We start from the raw sequence: 22065 nt of genomic DNA, 5'->3' as shown, positions 1-22065 counted from the left end.
CTTGTGCTTGGCTGGACACTGCTAGAAGCCACAAGACTGCTATATACTGCTGATGAGAAAAGGTATTTAGCAGTTTATATTTACTAAAATAATTGCATTTCCATGTTTTGTGTACTGTGGGAGACCAAGTATAGGGAATGCAGGGTCCTGGGTTTAGTAACACTTTAAGAAAAAGGTCAACCCAAGGGGTGTCTGCACTGTACAGTACATAAACATTCATACTTGGCCAAAACAAATGTATAAACATCAAAGGGGAATTAACAAAGGGAATTATGTGCCTCTTCTGTTGTGAATAGCTTGCCTGCTTGCAGATTTTTGTAAAATGCCTTCAATTTCCCCGTAACACATTGAGCACAGCAAAATAAACATTCCCCAGTAAGTCATTTGTTAACATTTTTACCCCAGCACTTGCAATTTACAACATTCAATGTAACAATGTTATAAGAGTTCTAGGTGTTTTTTTTCTTGTGCTGTGCCAAATTGTGTTAAAAGTGGCATGTGAGAGCTCCTATAAACCAGTGGCCTCCAAACTGCAGCCCCGGGGCTAGATGTGGCCCTTTGCTTACCTGTATCTGGCCCTTGAGGCTCTTTCTACACCAACAATGAGCCATAAATCCTCCCATTGTCACCAACAATGGGGCCTAGATCCTCCCATTGTCACCAACAATGGGGCCTAGATCCTCCCACTGTCCCCAACAATGGGTTCCATAAATCCTCCCACTGTCCCCAACAATGGGTTCCATAAATCCTCCCATTGTCACCAACAATGGGGCCATAAATCCTCCCACTGTCCCCAACACTGGGGGCCATAAATCCTCCCACTGTCCCCAACAATGGGGGCCATAAATCCTCCCACTGTCCTCACCAATGGGGGCCATAAATCCTCCCATTGTCACCAACAATGGGGCCATAAATCCTCCCATTGTCGCCAACAATGGGGTCTAGATCCTCCCACTGTCACCAACAATGGGGCCATAAATCCTCCCACTGTCACCAACAATGGGGCCTAATTCCTCCCACTGACACCAACGATGGGGCACTATACCTCCCACTGACACCAACTGTTTCTCCCCATAATACCAAAGAGGGGGCAGCGTTTTCCCCCACTGGGCACATTCTGGCCCCCCTAAACTCTGAAGGACAGTGAACAGGCCCTTTGCTTAGAAAGTTTGGAGACCCCTGCTATAAACGTCTGATCACATACCCCTAGATATCGAGTACTTGCACCAAGTTAAAAACAGGTCCAAATGATACCCCATTACTAGTAAATATGATGATGAGTAAAGGCAACAGCGACAATCAGCACTGCAGCAATGAGAGGAGTGGGGGATATGTATGGATGGGCAGTGAGGCGCAGCAATGCAGGAAAGAGAGGAAAAGGATAAGAATATAGGATGATCCCAGTGGAAGATTACCTCCAGTTTGCTTTAAAATCTTGCTGCACGCCAGAGTGAGCGCACTTAAACCGGGCATACCACCATGCAACATATGACTGAATTGATGTGCTCTATTTTTATCAACTTGTCAGAGAAAGTGCTAATTAAGCAGGTATAAAAGAATTGGCACATTTTTCCGCGTGAGCCTGCGCTTGTTATCCCCCCCCCCCCCTTTGCATGGACACGTGACCAACTATGACACGAGCCATTTGAGGCCTTTAACCTCCTGACACCAGCCTCACACATATTTGCAGCTCTACAGAGGTGGCCATTTAAGGTCTGGGTGTTGCATATAAGTGTCCTTTTATAGGCACTAATTGGGCGCTCCCAGCATAGTGACTGAGCTGTCACTGACAGCCTCTGGTGTTTTTTTTTCTCGATCGGGAGCCAAGGAAGAGCTCTCAATCGTTTTATCGCTGTGATAGCCTATTACAGCAATCACATTTTTTGGGAAGTCTGATTCCAGCTCCCAGCTTTAGGTACCAAATAAAAGGCTGGTGGCAAGGTGTTAAAGATTGTTTGGGAGCTGACCTAAGCCAACAGGCAGCTGTGAACAGTTCTCACCGGAGACATGCTTTGAATGCAGCATACATTGCGCATGCGCTAGTGGGCAGGATGTAAATGAAAACACTGCAGAACATACCATTAGCATGTTTGGTTAAGGATTTATTAATAGTTCTTGGATACTCTTAATATGTTTTTTTGGGGGGGGGAATTGCTTGGCTAATGCCGCGTACACACGGTCGTTTTTGGGATGAAATAAAACAACGTTTTTCATCATGAAAAAAAACTAAGTTTTTCTAACTTCATCATAAAAAACGACGTTGCCCACACACCATCGTTTTCTGAAAATGCTCTAGCAAAGCGCGGTTACGTACAACACGTAAGACGGCACACTGTTCCATTCAAGCTCCCGTCTCATAACTTGCTTCTGAGCATGCGCGGGTTTAAAACGTCGTTTTAGCCCACACACGATCATTTTTTATGACACAAAAAACGACATTTTGAAAAACGACATAAAAAATTGAAGCACGTTCGAATTTTTTTTTGGGTCGTTTTTTAGAAGACAAAAAACGATGTGAAGCCCACACACGATCATTTTAAATGACGTTTTTAAAAACATCGTTTTATTCCATCACAAAAAACGACCGTGTGTTCGCGGCATTAGTTCCTCTTGTCAGAGGAGATTTGTAAAGCAGAGCTCCAGGCAAACAATCGGATGCACAGTTTAAACACATATTTGTTTACTGATTTATCTGCAACAGTGTTTGCAATTCTGTCCAGCCTTGTGGTTGACACACCTCTGCCACACTGAACAGCCAGGCATCTGATGGTCTTAGGGCTCATGGATGTACCCACCTGGGGCTGTACAATGTAGGTTTGTATGTATTCTCCGCCCAAAAGCCATAGGTGCTGCATACAGCTGCCACATAGACATGAAAGGCTGGATGTGGGTATACACCTCAAACACAGGTTTACGCAGGTACCAGCATATTGCTGCTTACAGCCACTCATGTCTATGGGATGGCTGTAGGCATTGCCTGTAGCTGTGGGTGGGGAAATACACACCAATTTTATTTTGTACAGCCCCAGGCGGCTGTATACAGTACATGAGCCCTTTATTTTCAGGTTCACCAATGCAGATTGGGGGTGCAGTAAAAAAAAGTCAGGGAAGCATCATGTTAACATGCTATCTTCCTCTCCTCACCTCTCCTCTCCTCGTTCCCTACATCTTTATGTGGCTGCAATGACAGGGTTTCTTAACCCCCCCTCCCTTTTTTTTCATGCCACCCTTTAAAAGTATGCAAAATCCTGAGACACCCCATTCCTAAACTGTATTTTTCTCTTCCGTTCATAGACGGACACAGCCTTCATTGACATTAGGGTTATGCTTCTTCCTACCAGGAAGAAGCATAACCCTAATGTCAATGAAGGCTGTGTCCGTCTATGAACTCAGAGAAATGGATTTTACGGTGAGTACAAAAATCCTATTATTGGGCTAAAGGATAGTGACATCTGCATTGGATTATGATGTCACTGAGTGATGGCGCCACACGGGGGAGTTCAGCCCCCTTTACATCAATATCCCCCCCATTACATCTCCACCTTAAAATTGGAGATGCCCTCATACCATCAGTCCATCCTTCCTATTGGGGTCCACCCATCACAACAAAGCCCCCCCCCAATCGCAACAGAGTCCTTCTCTGTCATAACAGAGTACTTCTTTGTCACAACCGAGTCCCCCCTTCATAAATGGTAACAAATGATCGCCCCCCCAATCACAACAGAGACCTTCTCTGTCATAACAGAGTGCTTCTTTGTCACAACCGAGTCCCCCCTTCATAAATGGCAACAAATGATGCCATGCATCCTGGTCACCCTGACCACAGAATCAAAGGATTCAGTGTGGTGGATAGGGGTAAGACACTATGAAGCCATGCCAACTTGGCTGGGTGCTGGCCTTTAACCCCTCTACTTCGTAATGGCACCACTGAAAACTGGGGGGGAAACCCCCAGCACCCCCTAGATCTGGCCCTGCTAGAAAGCAGTGTGAATAAGCAGCAAAGCTGAAGTTAGAAGTATGTGAAGGATATTTCTGGCTGCGCAGCATGACAGAGATTGTGTAAATCACAGGACTGTCTGCACAGAATTGCAAATCCTTTGGCAAATAAACAGTAAACATACAGTATGTATTTCAACTGCGTATTTAACTATTTGCATAATAGCTGTTTTTACATGCCATACCATTGGTTACCTTCTCTTTACTGCATTAATATATAGTGCCATCTGGGTCTGCCTATAATCAAGAGGAATATACTACCTTTTTACATCTCATCTTGATCTGACATTTGCTTTTTCCTAGCGGGAGTAATGTGGCATCAGGCTGAGCAGGTAAACACAGAAAGCTTGAATCTAGCAAAGGATTCAGCTTCCTCGGGTATTCCAATGCCTTTCAGGGGGCAACTGGGAATAGTAATCACATCCAGCATGTTGTGGGTTTTAACCCTGGGCCTCTTCATTTGAATGTCATACCATAGGCCACCTTTTCTTTGCATTAGTACATAGTGCCATTCTATAATCTGGGTGGGGGGATATACCATTTTCTTGCATCTCATCCTGATCTGATATTTGCTGGTGAGAGTAATGTAACATCAGAGTGAACGGGTAAACGGAGGAAGCTTGAATCTACCAAAGGATCCAACTTCCTTGGCTATTCCAGTGCATTGCGGGGCAGCGAGGAGATATAATCACTCCAGCATGGTCTGGGTCTGCCCTTGAGTCTCTCTCTCCATTTGAATGTGTCTGGAATAGCTCCTCTGGGGGTAAGATACCCATGGCACCTCAGTTGTCCCTTCTCATTTCCTTCTTCTCCGAGACCCACTTAACTTTTCTCCCTGTCACCAATTTGCAGATCCAAGTTATCAAGATAGAAACAGAAGACAATCGCGAGACAAGGTCAGCAAAGGACGCCCTCCTCCTGTGGTGCCAGATGAAGACTGCGGGGTGAGTTGTGGACATAAGTTCACACTGTGAAGCTAGAAAACCAATAACTTTATATTAATGCAATGCTATTTTTGTGCAGCTATCCTGAGGTCAATATACAGAACTTTACCACAAGCTGGAGAGATGGGCTGGCCTTCAGTGCTCTGATCCACAGACACAGGTATTGGGTGTGTGGTTATTATCACACAGAGAAGCAGCAAATCTTACTTGGTGAATGGATGGTGATCTTATGCGCTAGTGAATAGGGTTGAATATACTAATAAGTGAGAACTAGTAAATGCAGCTCAATCTAAAGTGGAAACAACTCACTGTGTAAGATATAAATAAAAGGATGTGATGAGCGCAAATATATTAAATATAATATACTAAACTAATTAGAGAGTGATGAATGCCGTATAAATAAATATATAAATAATACAAATATTGATATATATGGTGATAAAGGTGCTGAATAATCAAATATTAATGCCAGCGAATCAAAATAATAACAATGAATCAAAAATTGTAAACAAAATAAATGCTGTAGCAAACATGTAATGTGCTGAATAGGCAATCCTGCCTAATAAGTGCTGGTGTGCACAGTGCTATTAAAGTGCTGATGCAACAATAAAGTTCAGGTACTAATGAGAGATGATGCTTATGGGACATATAAGCAAGAGGCAATTCATTGAGGTAAAGTTCATAAAGCAGTGTACTTCATATGCTCAAAATGATTCCTATAATGGAAAATCTTCTTCCTTCCTGATACTGGGCTCACAGAGCGCTTACCTTAGCCCAACAGGGCAGTGACTCAGAGCGGTGTAAAGTTGTCCTCTCCCGAACAGCATGTGAGCTTGTATGGGCGTCTGTTGTGAACCAGGCTGGTCTTCACAAAAATGGATGCCACCAAACAAATCCCAAGCGTCCACAGGTCCAATCCAGGAAATAAAGTAAAAATTCCAAATCGTGAAGTACGTTTAGCCAAAGATATTTATTTAAAAAAGGCTTACTTAAAGCAGAAAAAGATTTAAAATAGCAATCCTAGGATCTAGTGTAGCTATCCTAGGAATTAGGACCCACGTGACCGGAAGTGACGTCCGTCCGGCTCTCTGCTCTGCCCCTCCAGAGCTCACTGGAGCGCTGGGCTGTGGAGGGGGTGGGAGCATCTGGCTCAGGCTCTCAGTGGCTCACTAAGAGGCTGAACCAGCTGTCTGTTCAGGCAACTGGGTGGTTCCTGTCATTAAAGACAGTATCTCTCCAGAGTCTGGACAAGCTGAGTGATGTCAGCTCACAGCGGGATTTAGTGCACCCCTGTGATCCCCAGGAGAAGTAGGACCAAAAGAGCTTTGGCCCTACTTCTCCTTTAAAGTTGTTGTAAAGCCTCAAGGTTTTTCACCTTAATGCATTCTGTGCATTAAGGTGAAAAACCTGTGCTGCAGCTCCCCCCAGAACCCACCTTTTTCTTACCTGAGCCCGATCCAGCGATGTGCACGAACACAGCGGCTTCAGTCGCTGTCTTTCTCTTCATTGGACAGATTTGGCTCCCACTGCTGTCAATCTAATCGAGTAACGGGGGGGCGGGTCCTGCTGTCTGTGTCAATGGACTCGGTACCAAGCTCGCACAGATGCCCCCATGGAAAGCGGCTTTCTGTGGGGGCACCAGATAAGGAGGAGGGGCCTGGAGCGCCAGGGGGCACCCCAGAAGAAGAAAAACAATTGCACAGAGCAGGTAAGTATAGGTATGTTTTTTTTGTGTGTGTATATATATATATATATATATATATATATATATATATATATATATATATATATATATATATATATATATATATAAAACAAGGGTTTAGAACCCCTTTAAATTGAACCTTGCAGAATAATTAACATATACTAGTGAGTGTCGGAGCATGCTCGTCCCTGACACCCAGAATCAGACCCTTTAACATGACTCACTCTAATAGGTATAAAAAACACTGTGCTTCTGATTATATTCCTACCTTTACCCCCATTCACATTGGCGTGATTTGACATGAATTTCAGCCTATTGCCGGCAACGACACTGTATCATTCGATGCGATGCAGACTTTGCGGCGCCACACCAATTTACAAAAGTAGTTCCTGCACTACTTTTGGCGAATTCCGGGGCGATTTCAATAGACATCTGTGCATGAACCCGCACAGATGTCTTTCAAATCGCCCCTGAACTCGCACTGAAATGCACAAATTGTACAAGTTAAGCTGAACTTGGGGCTCAGGCTCCATGCACACTAGCGGTTTTATGAACTCCTAGAAGCTGTTATTAGCATTTTTTTTTCTGCGCCTAAAAGCTAAATAGTGTTATCCTATGTGTCCATGCAAACTACTTTTGGCTAGTAATGTTTTTTTGAGCTTCAGCGTCTAGGAGCAGAATTTTTTATTTTTTTAGTTTCTTGGAGCATTTTTCCAGCAGGAATGCTCCTAGACACTAATAATGGCATTTTTTTTTTAGCTTTTGTTTCCCCTTTTTTTAAAGGAACTGCAAAAATGCTAATAAAACGCAAAATGCTCTTAACTGCTCCTAAAACTCAGAAAGAGAGTGGATACCCTGCGCTGCCAGGTGTGCGTAAATGGTAGCTGCTGACACGGCTTATTCAAAAAAGCAAAACAACCAAAAAAATATACGTATGTGTAGCGCTAAAATTAATAAATGAATATCAAAATACCAAAAAATGTGTATAGTAAAAAATAAAACACATATAACATTAATAAATGTTAGACACAAATTGTGAAACATGTGAGATTCCTCTGTAGCGAGGGGTGACAACAGTGCCAACTGGCACGTGAACTGATGCACCTAAGGTGGTATCAAACATAAAAACAAAGTCCAACAAAAACTCCTAAGTGTGATGATCCGAGGTATGTAGCAAAGTTCATCAACATCCACAAGTCATTCAAGTGAAAAGGTGAATAAATAGAAAAAGCGTGACTCCTTTAACGTGACAATCCCATCACCGGAAAAAGTGCAGGCTTACCGGAACTTGTTGACCACTGGTGGCATATGCCAAAAGAGGTCAGTCAAGGCTTTATATGACGGTTGTCAAACAGCAATCCTTGGCAGGAAGCGTAGGTCCAACTGGTGGGTAGGTTCTTATATGGAATAGGTCCCCAGGAGTAAGCCGGAAGCTATACTGATGTTGGTATCCCAAAACCAATTGGCTCAGTGTGTTAGTGGTGCATAGAGAAAAATAAAGAGAAGTGGCCACATAGCGTAACTCCGTATAAAAGAAAAAATACGTGTTTATTCACAGCTAACAAACTTACATTTGGCTGGAAGTAAAAGAGCTCTTGCATGTAAATGGGGCGACAGTGGAGTCCTCCCGACGCGTTTCGTGGTCAAAAGCACATCGTCTGGGGTGTCTCTCCACTGCAGCCCACTCCAATATATGTGTAGTCCATGTAATCACATCCAATCAAATGAAGATCTGACTCACCCCAAACAATCAGCAATCACAGACAGCACATCACCTATCCAAGATGGCGCTGCAGTTTGCACTCCAAGCCTCTATATGAAACAGGAACCTGTAGTTTGCACTCCAAGCCTCTATATGAAACAGGAACCTGCAGTTTGCACTCCAAGCCTCTATATGAAACAGGAACCTCACAGAGAATATGGGTATAGTGTCTTTAACGTGGCTGTTACATTTGGAATGTAGTCATTAGGAGTGTGACATGGACATACTGAGTAAAATGAAACAAAATGAAATGCACTGGCCATTAAAATACTTGAAATGTATAAAATAAATAATAGTTGAGGCAAACTGTGAAAATTTACCATGCCACGGACGACAGATGCGACCGCGCGTGCGCCAGAGCCAAGCCTCGTTTGCATGTGCTAACAAGCACGGCAGAGCATAGTAACCATGTATTGTTTGTGTGTCGTGGATTACACTATGCTACCGCGCGTGCGCGATAGCCAAGCCTCACTCTGAATAGATAGAGGCTGCCGTGTAGTGTCCAGTGAGAGCGCGCCTGCAGACCAGGCCTCGCTCTGAGGAACCCGGATGTCTGGTAGCTAAAGTGCGCATGCGTGCGCGCCAAGCCTCATTATGAGAGAGGTCATCCGTGATTGGTCAGAGCGGCGCCCGTAGAGAGGAGTCGCATGTCCAATCAAACAAATGAAAAAATGGGGCACAAAAATAAACGGAGAATCACAAAAATAATGTCCATTGCAAAGCGCAGTATAAATGGGTAGTGTTAATACTCCCATCAGCGGCACATCAACTATAAGGGCCAGTCATAAAAATTAAATAAAAATAAAAACTTATAAAAATATCGTTTCTGATCTGGAGTGGATGTCAATTTCCATCTCCAGCGCAGAATCGATATTTTTATAAGTTTTTATTTTTATTTAATTTTTATGACTGGCCCTTATAGTTGATGTGCCGCTGATGGGAGTATTAACACTACCCATTTATACTGCGCTTTGCAATAGACATTATTTTTGTGATTCTCCGTTTATTTTTGTGCCCCATTTTTTCATTTGTTTGATTGGACATGCGACTCCTCTCTACGGGCGCCGTTCTGACCAATCACGGATGACCTCTCTCATAATGAGGCTTGGCGCGCACGCATGCGCACTTTAGCTACCAGACATCCGGGTTCCTCAGAGCGAGGCCTGGTCTGCAGGCGCGCTCTCACTGGACACTACACGGCAGCCTCTATCTATTCAGAGTGAGGCTTGGCTATCGCGCACGCGCGGTAGCATAGTGTAATCCACGACACACAAACAATACATGGTTACTATGCTCTGCCGTGCTTGTTAGCACATGCAAACGAGGCTTGGCTCTGGCGCACGCGCGGTCGCATCTGTCGTCCGTGGCATGGTAAATTTTCACAGTTTGCCTCAACTATTATTTATTTTATACATTTCAAGTATTTTAATGGCCAGTGCATTTCATTTTGTTTCATTTTACTCAGTATGTCCATGTCACACTCCTAATGACTACATTCCAAATGTAACAGCCACGTTAAAGACACTATACCCATATTCTCTGTGAGGTTCCTGTTTCATATAGAGGCTTGGAGTGCAAACTGCAGGTTCCTGTTTCATATAGAGGCTTGGAGTGCAAACTACAGGTTCCTGTTTCATATAGAGGCTTGGAGTGCAAACTGCAGCGCCATCTTGGATAGGTGATGTGCTGTCTGTGATTGCTGATTGTTTGGGGTGAGTCAGATCTTCATTTGATTGGATGTGATTACATGGACTACACATATATTGGAGTGGGCTGCAGTGGAGAGACACCCCAGACGATGTGCTTTTGACCACGAAACGCGTCGGGAGGACTCCACTGTCGCCCCATTTACATGCAAGAGCTCTTTTACTTCCAGCCAAATGTAAGTTTGTTAGCTGTGAATAAACACGTATTTTTTCTTTTATACGGAGTTACGCTATGTGGCCACTTCTCTTTATTTTTCTCTATGCACCACTAACACACTGAGCCAATTGGTTTTGGGATACCAACATCAGTATAGCTTCCGGCTTACTCCTGGGGACCTATTCCATATAAGGACCTACCCACCAGTTGGACCTACGCTTCCTGCCAAGGATTGCTGTTTGACAATCGTCATATAAAGCCTTGACTGACCTCTTTTGGCATATGCCACCAGTGGTCAACAGGTTCCGGTAAGCCTGCACTTTTTCCGGTGATGGGATTGTCACGTTAAAGGAGTCACGCTTTTTCTATTTATTCACCTTTTCACTTGAATGACTTGTGGATGTTGATGAACTTTGCTACATACCTCGGATCATCACACTTAGGAGTTTTTGTTGGACTTTGTTTTTATGTTTGATACCACCTTAGGTGCATCAGTTCACGTGCCAGTTGGCACTGTTGTCACCCCTCGCTACAGAGGAATCTCACATGTTTCACAATTTGTGTCTAACATTTATTAATGTTATATGTGTTTTATTTTTTACTATACACATTTTTTGGTATTTTGATATTCATTTATTAATTTTAGCGCTACACATACGTATATTTTTTTGCTCCTAAAACTCCTAAATGCTACTAAAACGCTACTACAAAAAGCTACTACCAGCGTTTTTTCATCCAGTGTTTTTTTTAAAAAGAGAAATCACCGCTTTAGGATACTAATCAGAAAGTCTCCCCACCTGATCCAAAGCCACGGGTGCTGGCAATGCATGGAATGATGCAAAATAAGGAAAAACATTCTGGACAGCCGCACTTATTATTATTTATTTCTGATTCACTCAATCTGTTTTTCTCATTCTCAGGACTATTTCTGGAATGAGAATAACTATATGTGTTTTGTGGTCTTTTTAAACTTCAAATTAAATTTTACATAGGTGTGTTTGCTCTCTTAACCATGCAATCTGGATTTGTCTAGGTTCACATCAGATACTAATTGGTAACTTGCTAATTGGATTGTTGATTGGGTTCCCAGCTGCTATCCTTTTTGTCATGTGACCTATAGTTATATATATACTGGACATCCACTTTCTATGTTGTAAGCTATGAATAAGCACTAAAGTTTGGTGCGAAACGCGTCAGTTTCTACCCCGTCTGCTGTGGCATGCTTTTTGTGTGTTTTTTTTATTTTAAAATTTATTTTTGGAGTGCGGCTGTCCAGAAAGTTTTTCCTTCATTTTGCAGTGTTTTTTTTTAGCTTGGAGCCTTATGATTACATTTTTAAAGGTAAAACTTGTCAGCCCAATCCTGGCTCAGTGCCGTTTGAGTTACTCACTCAGACACGTAGCCAGTGATGTCTGTAATGTCTGCCATCCAGTATACTTTTTTCAGGTTAGTAAAATTGTAGCAAAACCAGGATCAGGATGACATCTGCACTGCCTGCACTCAACAGTCAGCAATAGTTGCTTCCAATATTTTTATGCTCACAGGTTCCTTTAAAACTACAGCTAGCACTCCCATTAGGATATGTATTCTAAACTCCCAGAGAGGAGTTTCTTTAAAGGGTTTCTTTAAAGCAGAGTTCCACCCAAAAGTGGAACTTCCTCTCATCGGATTCCCCCCCGCCCCCCTCCGGTGCCACAATTTGCACCTTTCGGGAGGGAGGGGGGGACAGGATACCTGTCTTCGACAGGTATCCTGTCCCACTTCTGAGAGTCTGGGCCGTGGCCTGTGTTGTCAGCGCGGGGCTCCCTCCTCCTTCCTTCCTCCACCGGCCGCTAGGCCAGTAGGAGAGAGGCGCGGGCCTCGCACATATGCAGTAGGGTTCTAGGCGTGAAGACGAAAGGCTACACTGCCGGGTACCCTTACCTGCAATGACGGCGGCAGCACCCGACAGCTGATGGAAACATCAGCTGCGGTGCCGACATCGCTGGACTCCAGCAGCTGCATATGTGTAGCTGCTGGTTTTTAATTTTTTTTTTTTATTCTTTTTGGGGCGGAACACCGCCTTAAGGAATTTCAAGAAAGGTGTTTGCAACATGTCAAATGGTGTTGCAAGGTTTTTCAGAGTAGCGTTCACAATATAAAGCAGGCAAATTTTGGCCAGTTCCCGATGAACCAAGATTTGCTCGGAGAGTGGCATTTTTGATATCCTCCTGCTGGTATACTTTGTTTGAAAACGCAAAGAAGCCTAACAGAAATTATTCAGCCAAGAATCCCATCAAATGCAGCTCATGTTCAGTTATTCTGACAATTGCCAGCAGTGGCTGTCAGAATACAATAACCTCAGCGAGAGATTTGTCCATCTGCGCTGTATAGCGTGGATGTAGGAAGCAAATCTAGGAGGAATCTGGCCAGCATAAGACTGAGCAATGCTTGTGTGCTTAGGGCAGGGCTGTCCAACCTGCGGCCGAAGCAACTATGAATGCGGCCCATCACAAAACCGCGTTCTTGCCATTCAAAAGAACGGTGGGATTTTGTGTGGCCGTGTGTATACTGTGCAGGGACCGCCCGTCTTTTCTCTGCTCTCCCCTATGGGGGGATCGGATGAACACGGACCGTCTGTCCGTGTTCACCCGATCCGATCCGCCAGACTATTGGAAAAGTAGGTTTTTCCTCCGTCACACTTTGGCGGATCGGAGCGGGTCGGATGTCAGCGGGCATGTCACCGCTGACATCCGTGGCTCCCTAGAGGAGCACGGAGCGCCCGTTCAGGTCCGCCTAAAAAACTGGCAGGCGGACCTGAACGGGCCGCCCGTGTGAAAGAGCCCTAACAAAAGTCTATACAAATTGCAATGAAATTGGACAAAAGTAGTGCAGAAACCTTTTTGAAATTTGGTGCGACATGAGTTGCAGCAATTTGAACAGTTCCATTGCTGACAGTGGGGTGCGACTTGTCATGCGATTTGGAACTGTCAAAGTACATGACAAATCACACCAGTGTGAACAAGGGCTAAGACTAGTCTGGGACCTGAATTGTATCGCAGTATTCTTTATGACCAGTAGAGGAGGGCCCGGTAGATATGAATCAAATTTCATCTAATAGTGCGCACATCCCAGATAATACCTTTCCTTTTCTTCTGTTCTTTTTGGTTTGCATTCAAAAAAGATTTTTTTTATCTTCCCTAGAAAAATGATAACTGGGATCTGATGCTGTGGATAGTACATCCAATTTATTACTGAACAGGACAGTGTTGTGTGTAAAATCCATTGAGTTATTGATTTGTTAATTGATTTATTTCCATAGACCGGATATAATTGATTTCAGCAAGTTGACAAAGTCAAATGCAACCCACAACCTCCAGTTCGCATTTAATACAGCCGAGCGGCAACTGGGTCTGATCAAACTTTTAGACCCGGAAGGTGAGTAGATGTGAATACTGGAATACAGGAACCTGGAGGGAAAAAAATATTATCTTATTATATAAGAAAAAATGATGTGGATGTCTTTGCACATACAGGAGCATGGATCCCACGAGTATGCTTTTGGTTTTTAACGCACCACCTGTATACTATAGATAAACTTGGTAGTATTGGCAAGATGAAAAACGCTGCCTATACATACCATTACCATACCAGGATTCATAATTGAAAGCTGGAGCAGAGCTGGCAGTGTTAGCTTCTTTCTAACTGTATTTGCAGACTTCCTGTATGTAAGGAGCTGTGATCTTCTTCTTCTTAATACTGTAATTTCACTTTTTTATTTTACAGCAGCTGCAAATACTGTTTAAAAATTAGGTACTTACCAGTGCCTGGACTTCAGCACTGTCGTCCCGCAGCCAGTTTTTCTTACTGCTGTGTGTCCCCAGCGCCACCATCTTGAAATGGGGAGCAGCCGTGGCTTGCTGAGGAACCACAGCGGGCTCCTCACTGCGCATGTGCAAACTTGCACGGTGCTGTGTGAATGGTCCTGCAGCCTCCTTAGACATGTGACGGGTCCCAAGAGGCTACAGGAGAGGAGTGGGCAGGGCAAGGGATGTCATCTTCACCTAGGCAAGAATTGCAGAAGTGGGAGCAGCGGGTAGCTTCCCCCAAAAAACGTGTAACTTAATTACAGGCTGGGGGGGAGGCAGTGAACCAACAGGACTTCACTTTGTGGGTGAAGTTCTGCTTTAAAGGGGTTGTAAAGGTTTGTTTTTTATTTTCTAAATAGGTTCCTTTAAGCTAGTGCATTGTTGGTTCACTTACCTTTGCCTTCTATTTCCCTTCTAAATGTTTTTTTTCTTTGTCTGAATTTCTCACTTTCTGTTTCTCCTCAGTAAGCTTGCCCCCATCGTCCGAGCTGTTCTGGCTGGGGGTTAGTCAGCGTGCTTGCCCCCTCCCTTGGGACTACATCCCTGTGTTCACAGCATCTCCCCGCAGGGATGTAGTCCCAAGGGAGGGGGCGAGCACGCTGACTAACCCCCAGCCAGAACGGCTCGGATGATGGTGGAAAGCTTAATGAGGAGGAACAGGAAGTGAGAAATTCAGACAAAGAAAAAAAAACATTTAGAAGGGAAATCGAAGGAAAAGGTAAGTGAACCAACAATGCACTAGCTTAAAGGAACCTATTTAAAAAATAAAAAATAAAACCTTTGCAACCCCTTTAAGTTTGATAGGTGAGGTGCAGCATGCTCGCACCACACATAACCCAATGCAGTACGGGAACAATTACAATTGCAAGTGTGCCTATGGGCTAAGTCTATAAGATGAAAGGTTATATGGTTACCATCAACGTTTGCTTGTGTTTTCTTTCTAGATGTTAACACAGAGAATCCAGATGCGAAATCCATCATAACCTACGTGGTGTCCTTTTATCACTACTTCTCCAAGATGAAGGCCTTAGCTGTTGAGGGCAAACGTATTGGAAAGGTAACCTTTGCCCAAGTACATGAGTCCCTAGCAATTTATAGAATTTTTTTTTTGAATTGTTCACACTAAATTGATGAAAAACTGAATTTGGGAAATTTTGCTGTGTTGGGATATGAGACAGAACATTTATGAAAGTATATGTAAACTTTTTCACTAAAATCTCAAATAAGATCTTGTTTATGCCTAGAAGGTCCTCATTTAGGCACTTCCTGTTAGTGTGTGACAACACTGTCACATGTTGCACAGGCATGCTGCACTGTTGTCACTATTGCTAAACTAAGAAATAATATGTAGCAATTAATTACTGGAGTACACGTATGTAAGCAGGAAGTGCCTGAAGGTGGTTAGCAACACTGTGATGCAACAAAGGATGAATAAAGGGCTAACACATTTTGTATTAGGAAAAATGGCAGTTGCTTTGTTGGTACATAATTCCATAACAAGCTAAATTTCATTCAGTTATGCCGCGTACACACACTCAGAATGTCCGACAACAAATGTTCCATGGAAGCTTGTTGTCGGAAATTCTGACTGTGTGTAGGCTCCATCGGACATTTGCTGTCGGAATTTCTGACAACAAAAATTTGAGAGCTGTTTTTTTAATTTTATGACAACAAAATCTGTTGTCGTAAATTACGATCGTGTGTAGACAATTCCGACGCACACAATTACACGCATGCTCTGAATCAAGTACAAGACGGAAGCTCAGGCTGGTAAAACTAGTGTTCGTAATGGAGATAGCACATTTGTCACGCTGTAACGGACTGAAAAGCACGAGGCTGAAAAGCGCGAATCGTCTCTCACCAAACTTCTACTAACACGACTGGTATTGGACTTCCCTTTTCTAGTGCCGTTGTACGTCACAGCATTCTTGGCGTTCGGAATTTCCGACAACATTTGTGCGACCGTGTCTATGCAAGACAAGTTTGAGCCAACATCCGTCGGAAAAAACTCCATGGTTCTGTTGTGGAATGTCCAATCGTCTGTACACGGCAATAGGCCCAGATTCACAGAGAGCGGGCGCACATTACGCCGGCGTAACGTAAAATACGCCGGCTTGTGTTCCCTGGTGCAGACCTTTGTATGTCTGCTGCTGGGTTACACCTCCTTTATGGGGAATAACTTTACGCCGGACGTACAACTTACGCGCACTGCGTCGGGCGCACGTATGTTCGTGAATCGCCGTATTTCACTTATTTGCATATTTGAATGGCTAATCAATGGGAGCGTCCAGCCTAAATGTGCGCCCACCCTACGCCGGCGTAGGCAAGTTACGTCGGTGGGATGAAGCCTGTTTTTAAGCGCATCTTAGTGTGTGGGTCCGGCGCACATTTGCAATTACATCGGCGTATCTTGTTATACGTCGGCGTAAGTGCTTTGTGAATCTGGGTCTTAGTGTTTAGGTGTTCTTTTAAAGGAGAAGTATGGCCAAAGCTTTTTTGGCCATACTTCTATGGATCTCAGGAGTGCAGTTTGTTCTGCCGGTCCATATGGTCTCCATCCACCCAGATGCCAGGACCGGGATCCGGGATAGCGTAACTTTTTTTTTTTTTTCTGAAAAGGAACTAACAATTTAAAAGGTTATTAATTAGCTTGGAATATGGTGTAATTCAACATAAATTCTGAGCAATTTCCTTGGCTAAATACAGTTTTTGCTTACACTCTTGCTTTTGGTAAATTGTACAGGTGACTATGCATTACCGTCTTTTCTGAAAATGAAGGTCTAAAAATGGACCATTTTGGAGCTCCAGTTCTCTAAAAGCTGGAGAAATGTACATTGCCCGCTTTTGTACTGTAGACTTGTATTATCTTTTGTGTGCAGGTGCTCGATCAGGCTATCGCCATTGAGAAGGACATCTATAGATATGAAGATTTGGCATCAGAACTTTTAGAATGGATTGAGAAAACAATATCAATCATCACAAACCAGAAATTCGCCAACTCCTTACTGGGCGTCCAGCAACAGCTTCAGGCATTCACCACGTATTGCACCACCGAGAAACCATGCAAGTGAGTATGGGACTTCATGAACACATTTTCTGGTACACTATAGTTTACCATGTTCCCAAAACAGTGCCTTTGGATTGGTCTTTTCATGTATATAACTCAGTGCCTTCCTATAAATTTGTTAATTAGACAAAGATTAGTAAAGATCCTCAAAGATCACAACAAAGACTCTAAAGTGGTTTCTAACAGGGAAGAAACTGCTGCTGTTGGTAGATGGTGAGCAGCCTGCCATGATTTGTTCTCATTCGAAAAAAACTGTGCCTGTGTTGTAAATTTTGAAAGTTAATTTCTCCACACTGGCCCGGATTCAGAAAGGAGATACGACGGCGTATCTCCGGATACGCCGTCGTATCTCTGAGTGCGGGCCGTCGTATCTATGCGACTGATTCATAGAATCAGTTACGCATAGATTTCCCTAAGATCCGACGGGCGTAAGTGTCTTACACCGTCGTATCTTAGACTGCATATTTACGCTGGCCGCTAGGTGGCGCTTCCGTATATTTATTTTAATATGCTAATTAGGTATTTCCGCCGAGTCAGAAACGTACGCCCGGCCAGCGCATTTTTTTACGTTGTTTACGTTAGGCTTTTTCCGGCGTAAACATACCCCTGCTATATGAGGCGTAGCTAATGTTAAGTATGGACTTCGTTCCCGCATCGAGTTTTGAAAATTTTACGTCGTTTGCGTAAGTCGTTCGCGAATAGGGCTGTACGTAAGTTACGTTCACGTCTAAAGCATTGACGATTTGCAGCGTAATTTCAAGCATGCGCACCGGGATTTTTTCACGAATGCCACATGCACCGTTCGTAAAAAACGTCAAATACGTGGGGTCACAGTTAATATACATAAAACACGCCCACATCATCCCCATTTGAATTAGGCGGGCTTACGCCGGACCAAATACGTTAGGCCGTAACTAAGGGCGCAAGTTCTTTCTGAATACGGAACTTGCGCCCTAATTTACGGCGGCGTAACGTATCTGAGATGCGTTACGCCGGCACATAGATACACCATTGTATCTGAATCTAGCCCATAGTCTATAGATACAGCAGTGAGGGAGGGGTTGGTTTTAAAGTACTTTTACAGCTTGTTCAGATTATGTAAATACTTTAGGGTGCATGATCTAGTCACAGATTCACTTTAAATTCTTCCACCATTTTTAATAGGTGCCAGGGGGCAAAAAATATAGGGAGAGACAGAAAAAGAAAGGACAAAATCCTGTTATGAGCCCTGACCTTTTTTTTTCTTCTTCTTTAACAAATATGTTGTACTTACCTGCTCTGTCTAGTGGTTTTGCACAGAACAGCCCCGATCCTCTTCTTTTTGGGTCCCCTGCCAGTGCTCCTGGCTCCTCCTGTTTCTGAGTGCCCCCATAGAAAGCCGCACTGTGTGTGTCTATTGAAACACACAGTGCAGCTCAGTCTTGCCCCCCCTGCTCCCTCTTTACTAGATTGAATTGATAGCCGCAATGGCACTGGGTCCAGTGAGGAGGGAAAGAGAGCAGCGCTGCTGCTTTCGGGCACAGCACAGGATCGAGATCAGGCTCAGGTTGGTATTTAGAGGGGGCAGAAGGGAGCTGCATGTAAAAGGTCGATAGAATATTGAAAAATAATGGATGAATGTATAAATATATGCATTAAAGTGATTGTAAACCCTCACCTAGTAAAACAACCCAGTTTAAAATAGAAATGAAAGGCAAAACATTTGTTTAGAGATATAAAAAATAAAGATTTTTTTCTTTTATTTATAAGTGATTACATTCTATCTGTTCTCAACTGCATAAGAGCTAGGGGGGAGGAGAAGCAGCAGTACAATAAGGTCCAAGTGAATGGCTGTGCAGTGGGGGGCGTGTCAGCAGAATTCTGATCATTGGAGTAGAGTACACTGAGTTCCCAGCATAGCTAGAGAACTCACCACACTGTGCTCTCCTGCCTAGTGTGGTCAGTTTTTAATAGGAAAGCAGAGGGACTGCCAGGGACACCAGGGATTTCACACAAAGGAAGCAATACAAAGAGAACAGGAGACTTTATCAGACAAGTACATTATACAGGCACATATCAGGATAAGGAAATGTTGGGTTGGGTTTACATGTTCTTTAACCCCTTCACACCGATCGTATGCAAATTTGCATTCATGGCTTGAAGGGGTTAAACCGGGGTGATGCCTGCAGCTGCAGGCATCACCCCATTACCGTTTTTTTAGAGCCATCGGTTGGCTTTTTAGTGATAACAACCGATGCGTCTAAAAGACGCTCGGCTGTTATCCTAAAGGAGAGGGAGGGGATGTCCCCCCCCCCCCCCCCAGCCACCTTTCGCCGCTCTTCCCAGGCCTCCTGTCCCACCGGGAGACCCGAGCCACCAGCCGGCCAGGGCGAGACCCGTTCAAAGCTGATCGGGTCTCCGATGTAAAATCCCGGAACCGACGTCACAACGTCACTTCCGGTTTACTTGGCTGCCAATGGCGCCGATTTAAAAAAAATGACTGTATTCAGAATAGCCTATTTTGGCATTCTGAATACTTTTTAGTGCAAAGGATTGATGCACAAATACCGTGTGACATAAAATATTGCAACGATCGCCATTTTATTCTCTAGGGTCTCTGCTAAAAAATATATATAATGTTTGGGGGGTTCTAAGTCATTTTCTAGCAAAAAAATACGGATTTTAACTTGGAAGCAACAAATGTCAGAAATGGGCTTGAAAGGGTTAATTATGAGCAATAATCTCTGGGGTGAATAGAGAAATATATCCATAACATTCCATGGAATTGTCAATAGATAATAGCCCAAGGGTGGTAAAAAAATGCATTCTAGGGGTAGAAATGAAGGGAAGATAAAGGGGGGATGGAAAGAAAGAGCAAAGGAAGAAAGAGTGGAAGTGGAGGAAAGAGGAAGGGGGGAGGGGGAGGAATGAGAATTGGATGAAGAATTCATAAAAAATAAAGGAGAGCTACTTGGAAAAACACACAGTACAATTAAGCGTAGGTTCAGGCTGCTGCGAAAACACTGAATGTGATTCGTACAGGAATCGCACCTCATTTCTGTGCACATAACATGCGATGTCTGTGCGGTGCGATTTGAACAATACAAAATGGTGCAGGACCCTTTTTTTCCCTGCATCGCATTATACAATGTAATACTGACATATAATCACACACATAGGTTGGACTTGATGGTCTTGTGTCTTTTTTCAACCTCACCTACTATGTAACATTCTGGCAATCCCACTGCGTTTTTGCGAACTTTTTCAGGGCGTTGTTAATCTAACATTGACATCTGCAGCAGATCGCATGGACGATGTGTGATTTCCAAGTAGTGTGTTGTGATGCGGGGAAACGCAGCGAATCTTGTGCATTTCTGGCATCGCATCAGTGTGAACCAGGGCTAAGGCTAGGTTCACACTGCTGCAAATTCAAAATTGCGCAATTTTACCGCGATTCGCGGACGCGTTTTCAGGGAATGCCAGTCTATAGAGCTGAATTTGCATCGCACACGGATCAAACTCGCACAGGACCCTTTTTTCCCGCAGTTTAGATTCGCACCGCACGGATTTGAACTGCACTAATGGAAAACAATGTTATTTTTGACTTGCGAATTTGAGAAATCACAACGGCTCAAATTCGCAATACAATTCGCAGCAGTGTGACGGTTCACACTGCTGCGAATTGTATTGCGAATGGCCTAAGGAAGTAAAAACACGTGGTCTGGATTGTTCGTTTAGGTGCATTTATTTTTTATCTGCCTAGTTGTTTTAATCATAGTCACACCATAGCTGCTACTTTTACCTAGATTCCAAGAGAAGGGAAATTTGGAGGTTCTTCTCTTCACCATTCAGAGCAAGCTGAGGGAGGAGAAATGCAAAGTATATGTTCAACCTGAAGGAAAATCCATATCTGATATTAACAAGGTGAGTGATTATTCTCTGTATATCCGTGTTCCTGGTAGGACATCATATTTGCCTTAAAGAGGAAGTAAACGCTGTTTTTTTGTTTTCTTACCTGGAAAGTAAAGGCATAATGCGCTAGTATGCATCACATACTAGCGCATTTTGTGAAACGTACCTGCAAATGTCGTCCCTGCTGGAGGCCACATCCATCTTTGCCCCTCCTTCTTCTGGGTCTGCGGATTCCTTCTATGTGACTGGCCAGAGCCGCGTGACACCAGTGTGCCCGGAAGCCACCGGTCACAGCACATGGCTCTGAAGAAACGGCACGGGTGGCCGTTCCTTCAGAGCGCATGTGCCGATGACATCCGCATTATACAGTAAATATCTGCTAAAGGTGCAAGTTTAGGAGATATTTACAGTACCTATAGGTAAGCCTTATTATAGGCTAGTGTGAGGCATCTGGGACCACCCACTTGGGTAGGAGGAGTTGGTGATGAGCCCTGGGAGGTTCTCTGCGGCTTGCAATTTGTGTATGAGTGCTCATATGTATATAAGGGGAGCTTGTGGAAGGGTCTGCACTGCTGGGCTCTGATGAAGAGGTCTTTGTAACCTCGAAACGTGTCAGCCGGCAGTGACACACCTCTATCCCCCCTATTTGGAGTGTGGTTCGAGGGACATCTACCAAAGTGTTGTCGACAAGCCTTTTATGCTGCTTCCTTTGTGAGTAGTTTTTTATTACTTTTTATTCATTAAATCATCTACGGTAACACACTAGGCTGGTGCGCCTTTTTTCTTCTCTTTTTTTTGTGGGACTGCAACTGCTTAAAGCTGGCCATACATAGATCAAAATTGGGTGGGCCCTGTCAGGTAGGCTGTACAGGGCCCCATGATTCCTATCAGCGGCCCTGGTGGCACCAGGGAGACACTGGGTCTAAAAGAGACTCAACAGCTATAAAGACTGCAGAAAAACTGTAGACGGGAAACAATGACGACATAAG

At 43.9% G+C, this 22065-nt stretch overlaps 1 protein-coding gene across 1 annotated transcript in view; it reads left to right on the top strand.

The window, feature by feature from the left end:
• SPTBN4 (spectrin beta, non-erythrocytic 4) overlaps positions 1 to 22065 on the top strand; it is a 220513-nt gene that overhangs the window by 18207 nt on the left and 180241 nt on the right. Inside the window, exons 5-10 of the mRNA XM_040323157.1 lie at positions 4849 to 4940; positions 5020 to 5100; positions 13572 to 13687; positions 15063 to 15175; positions 16998 to 17185; positions 20971 to 21088. Coding sequence (XP_040179091.1) covers positions 4849 to 4940; positions 5020 to 5100; positions 13572 to 13687; positions 15063 to 15175; positions 16998 to 17185; positions 20971 to 21088 — 708 coding nt within the window. The remainder of the gene's footprint in view (positions 1 to 4848; positions 4941 to 5019; positions 5101 to 13571; positions 13688 to 15062; positions 15176 to 16997; positions 17186 to 20970; positions 21089 to 22065) is intronic.

The sequence above is a fragment of the Rana temporaria genome, chromosome 9 (genome assembly GCF_905171775.1).
Source record: "Rana temporaria chromosome 9, aRanTem1.1, whole genome shotgun sequence".
NCBI classification, from domain to species: Eukaryota; Metazoa; Chordata; class Amphibia; order Anura; family Ranidae; genus Rana; species Rana temporaria.
The sequence above is the reverse complement of the archived record's forward strand: the minus strand, read 5'-3'. Positions and strand labels throughout refer to the sequence as shown.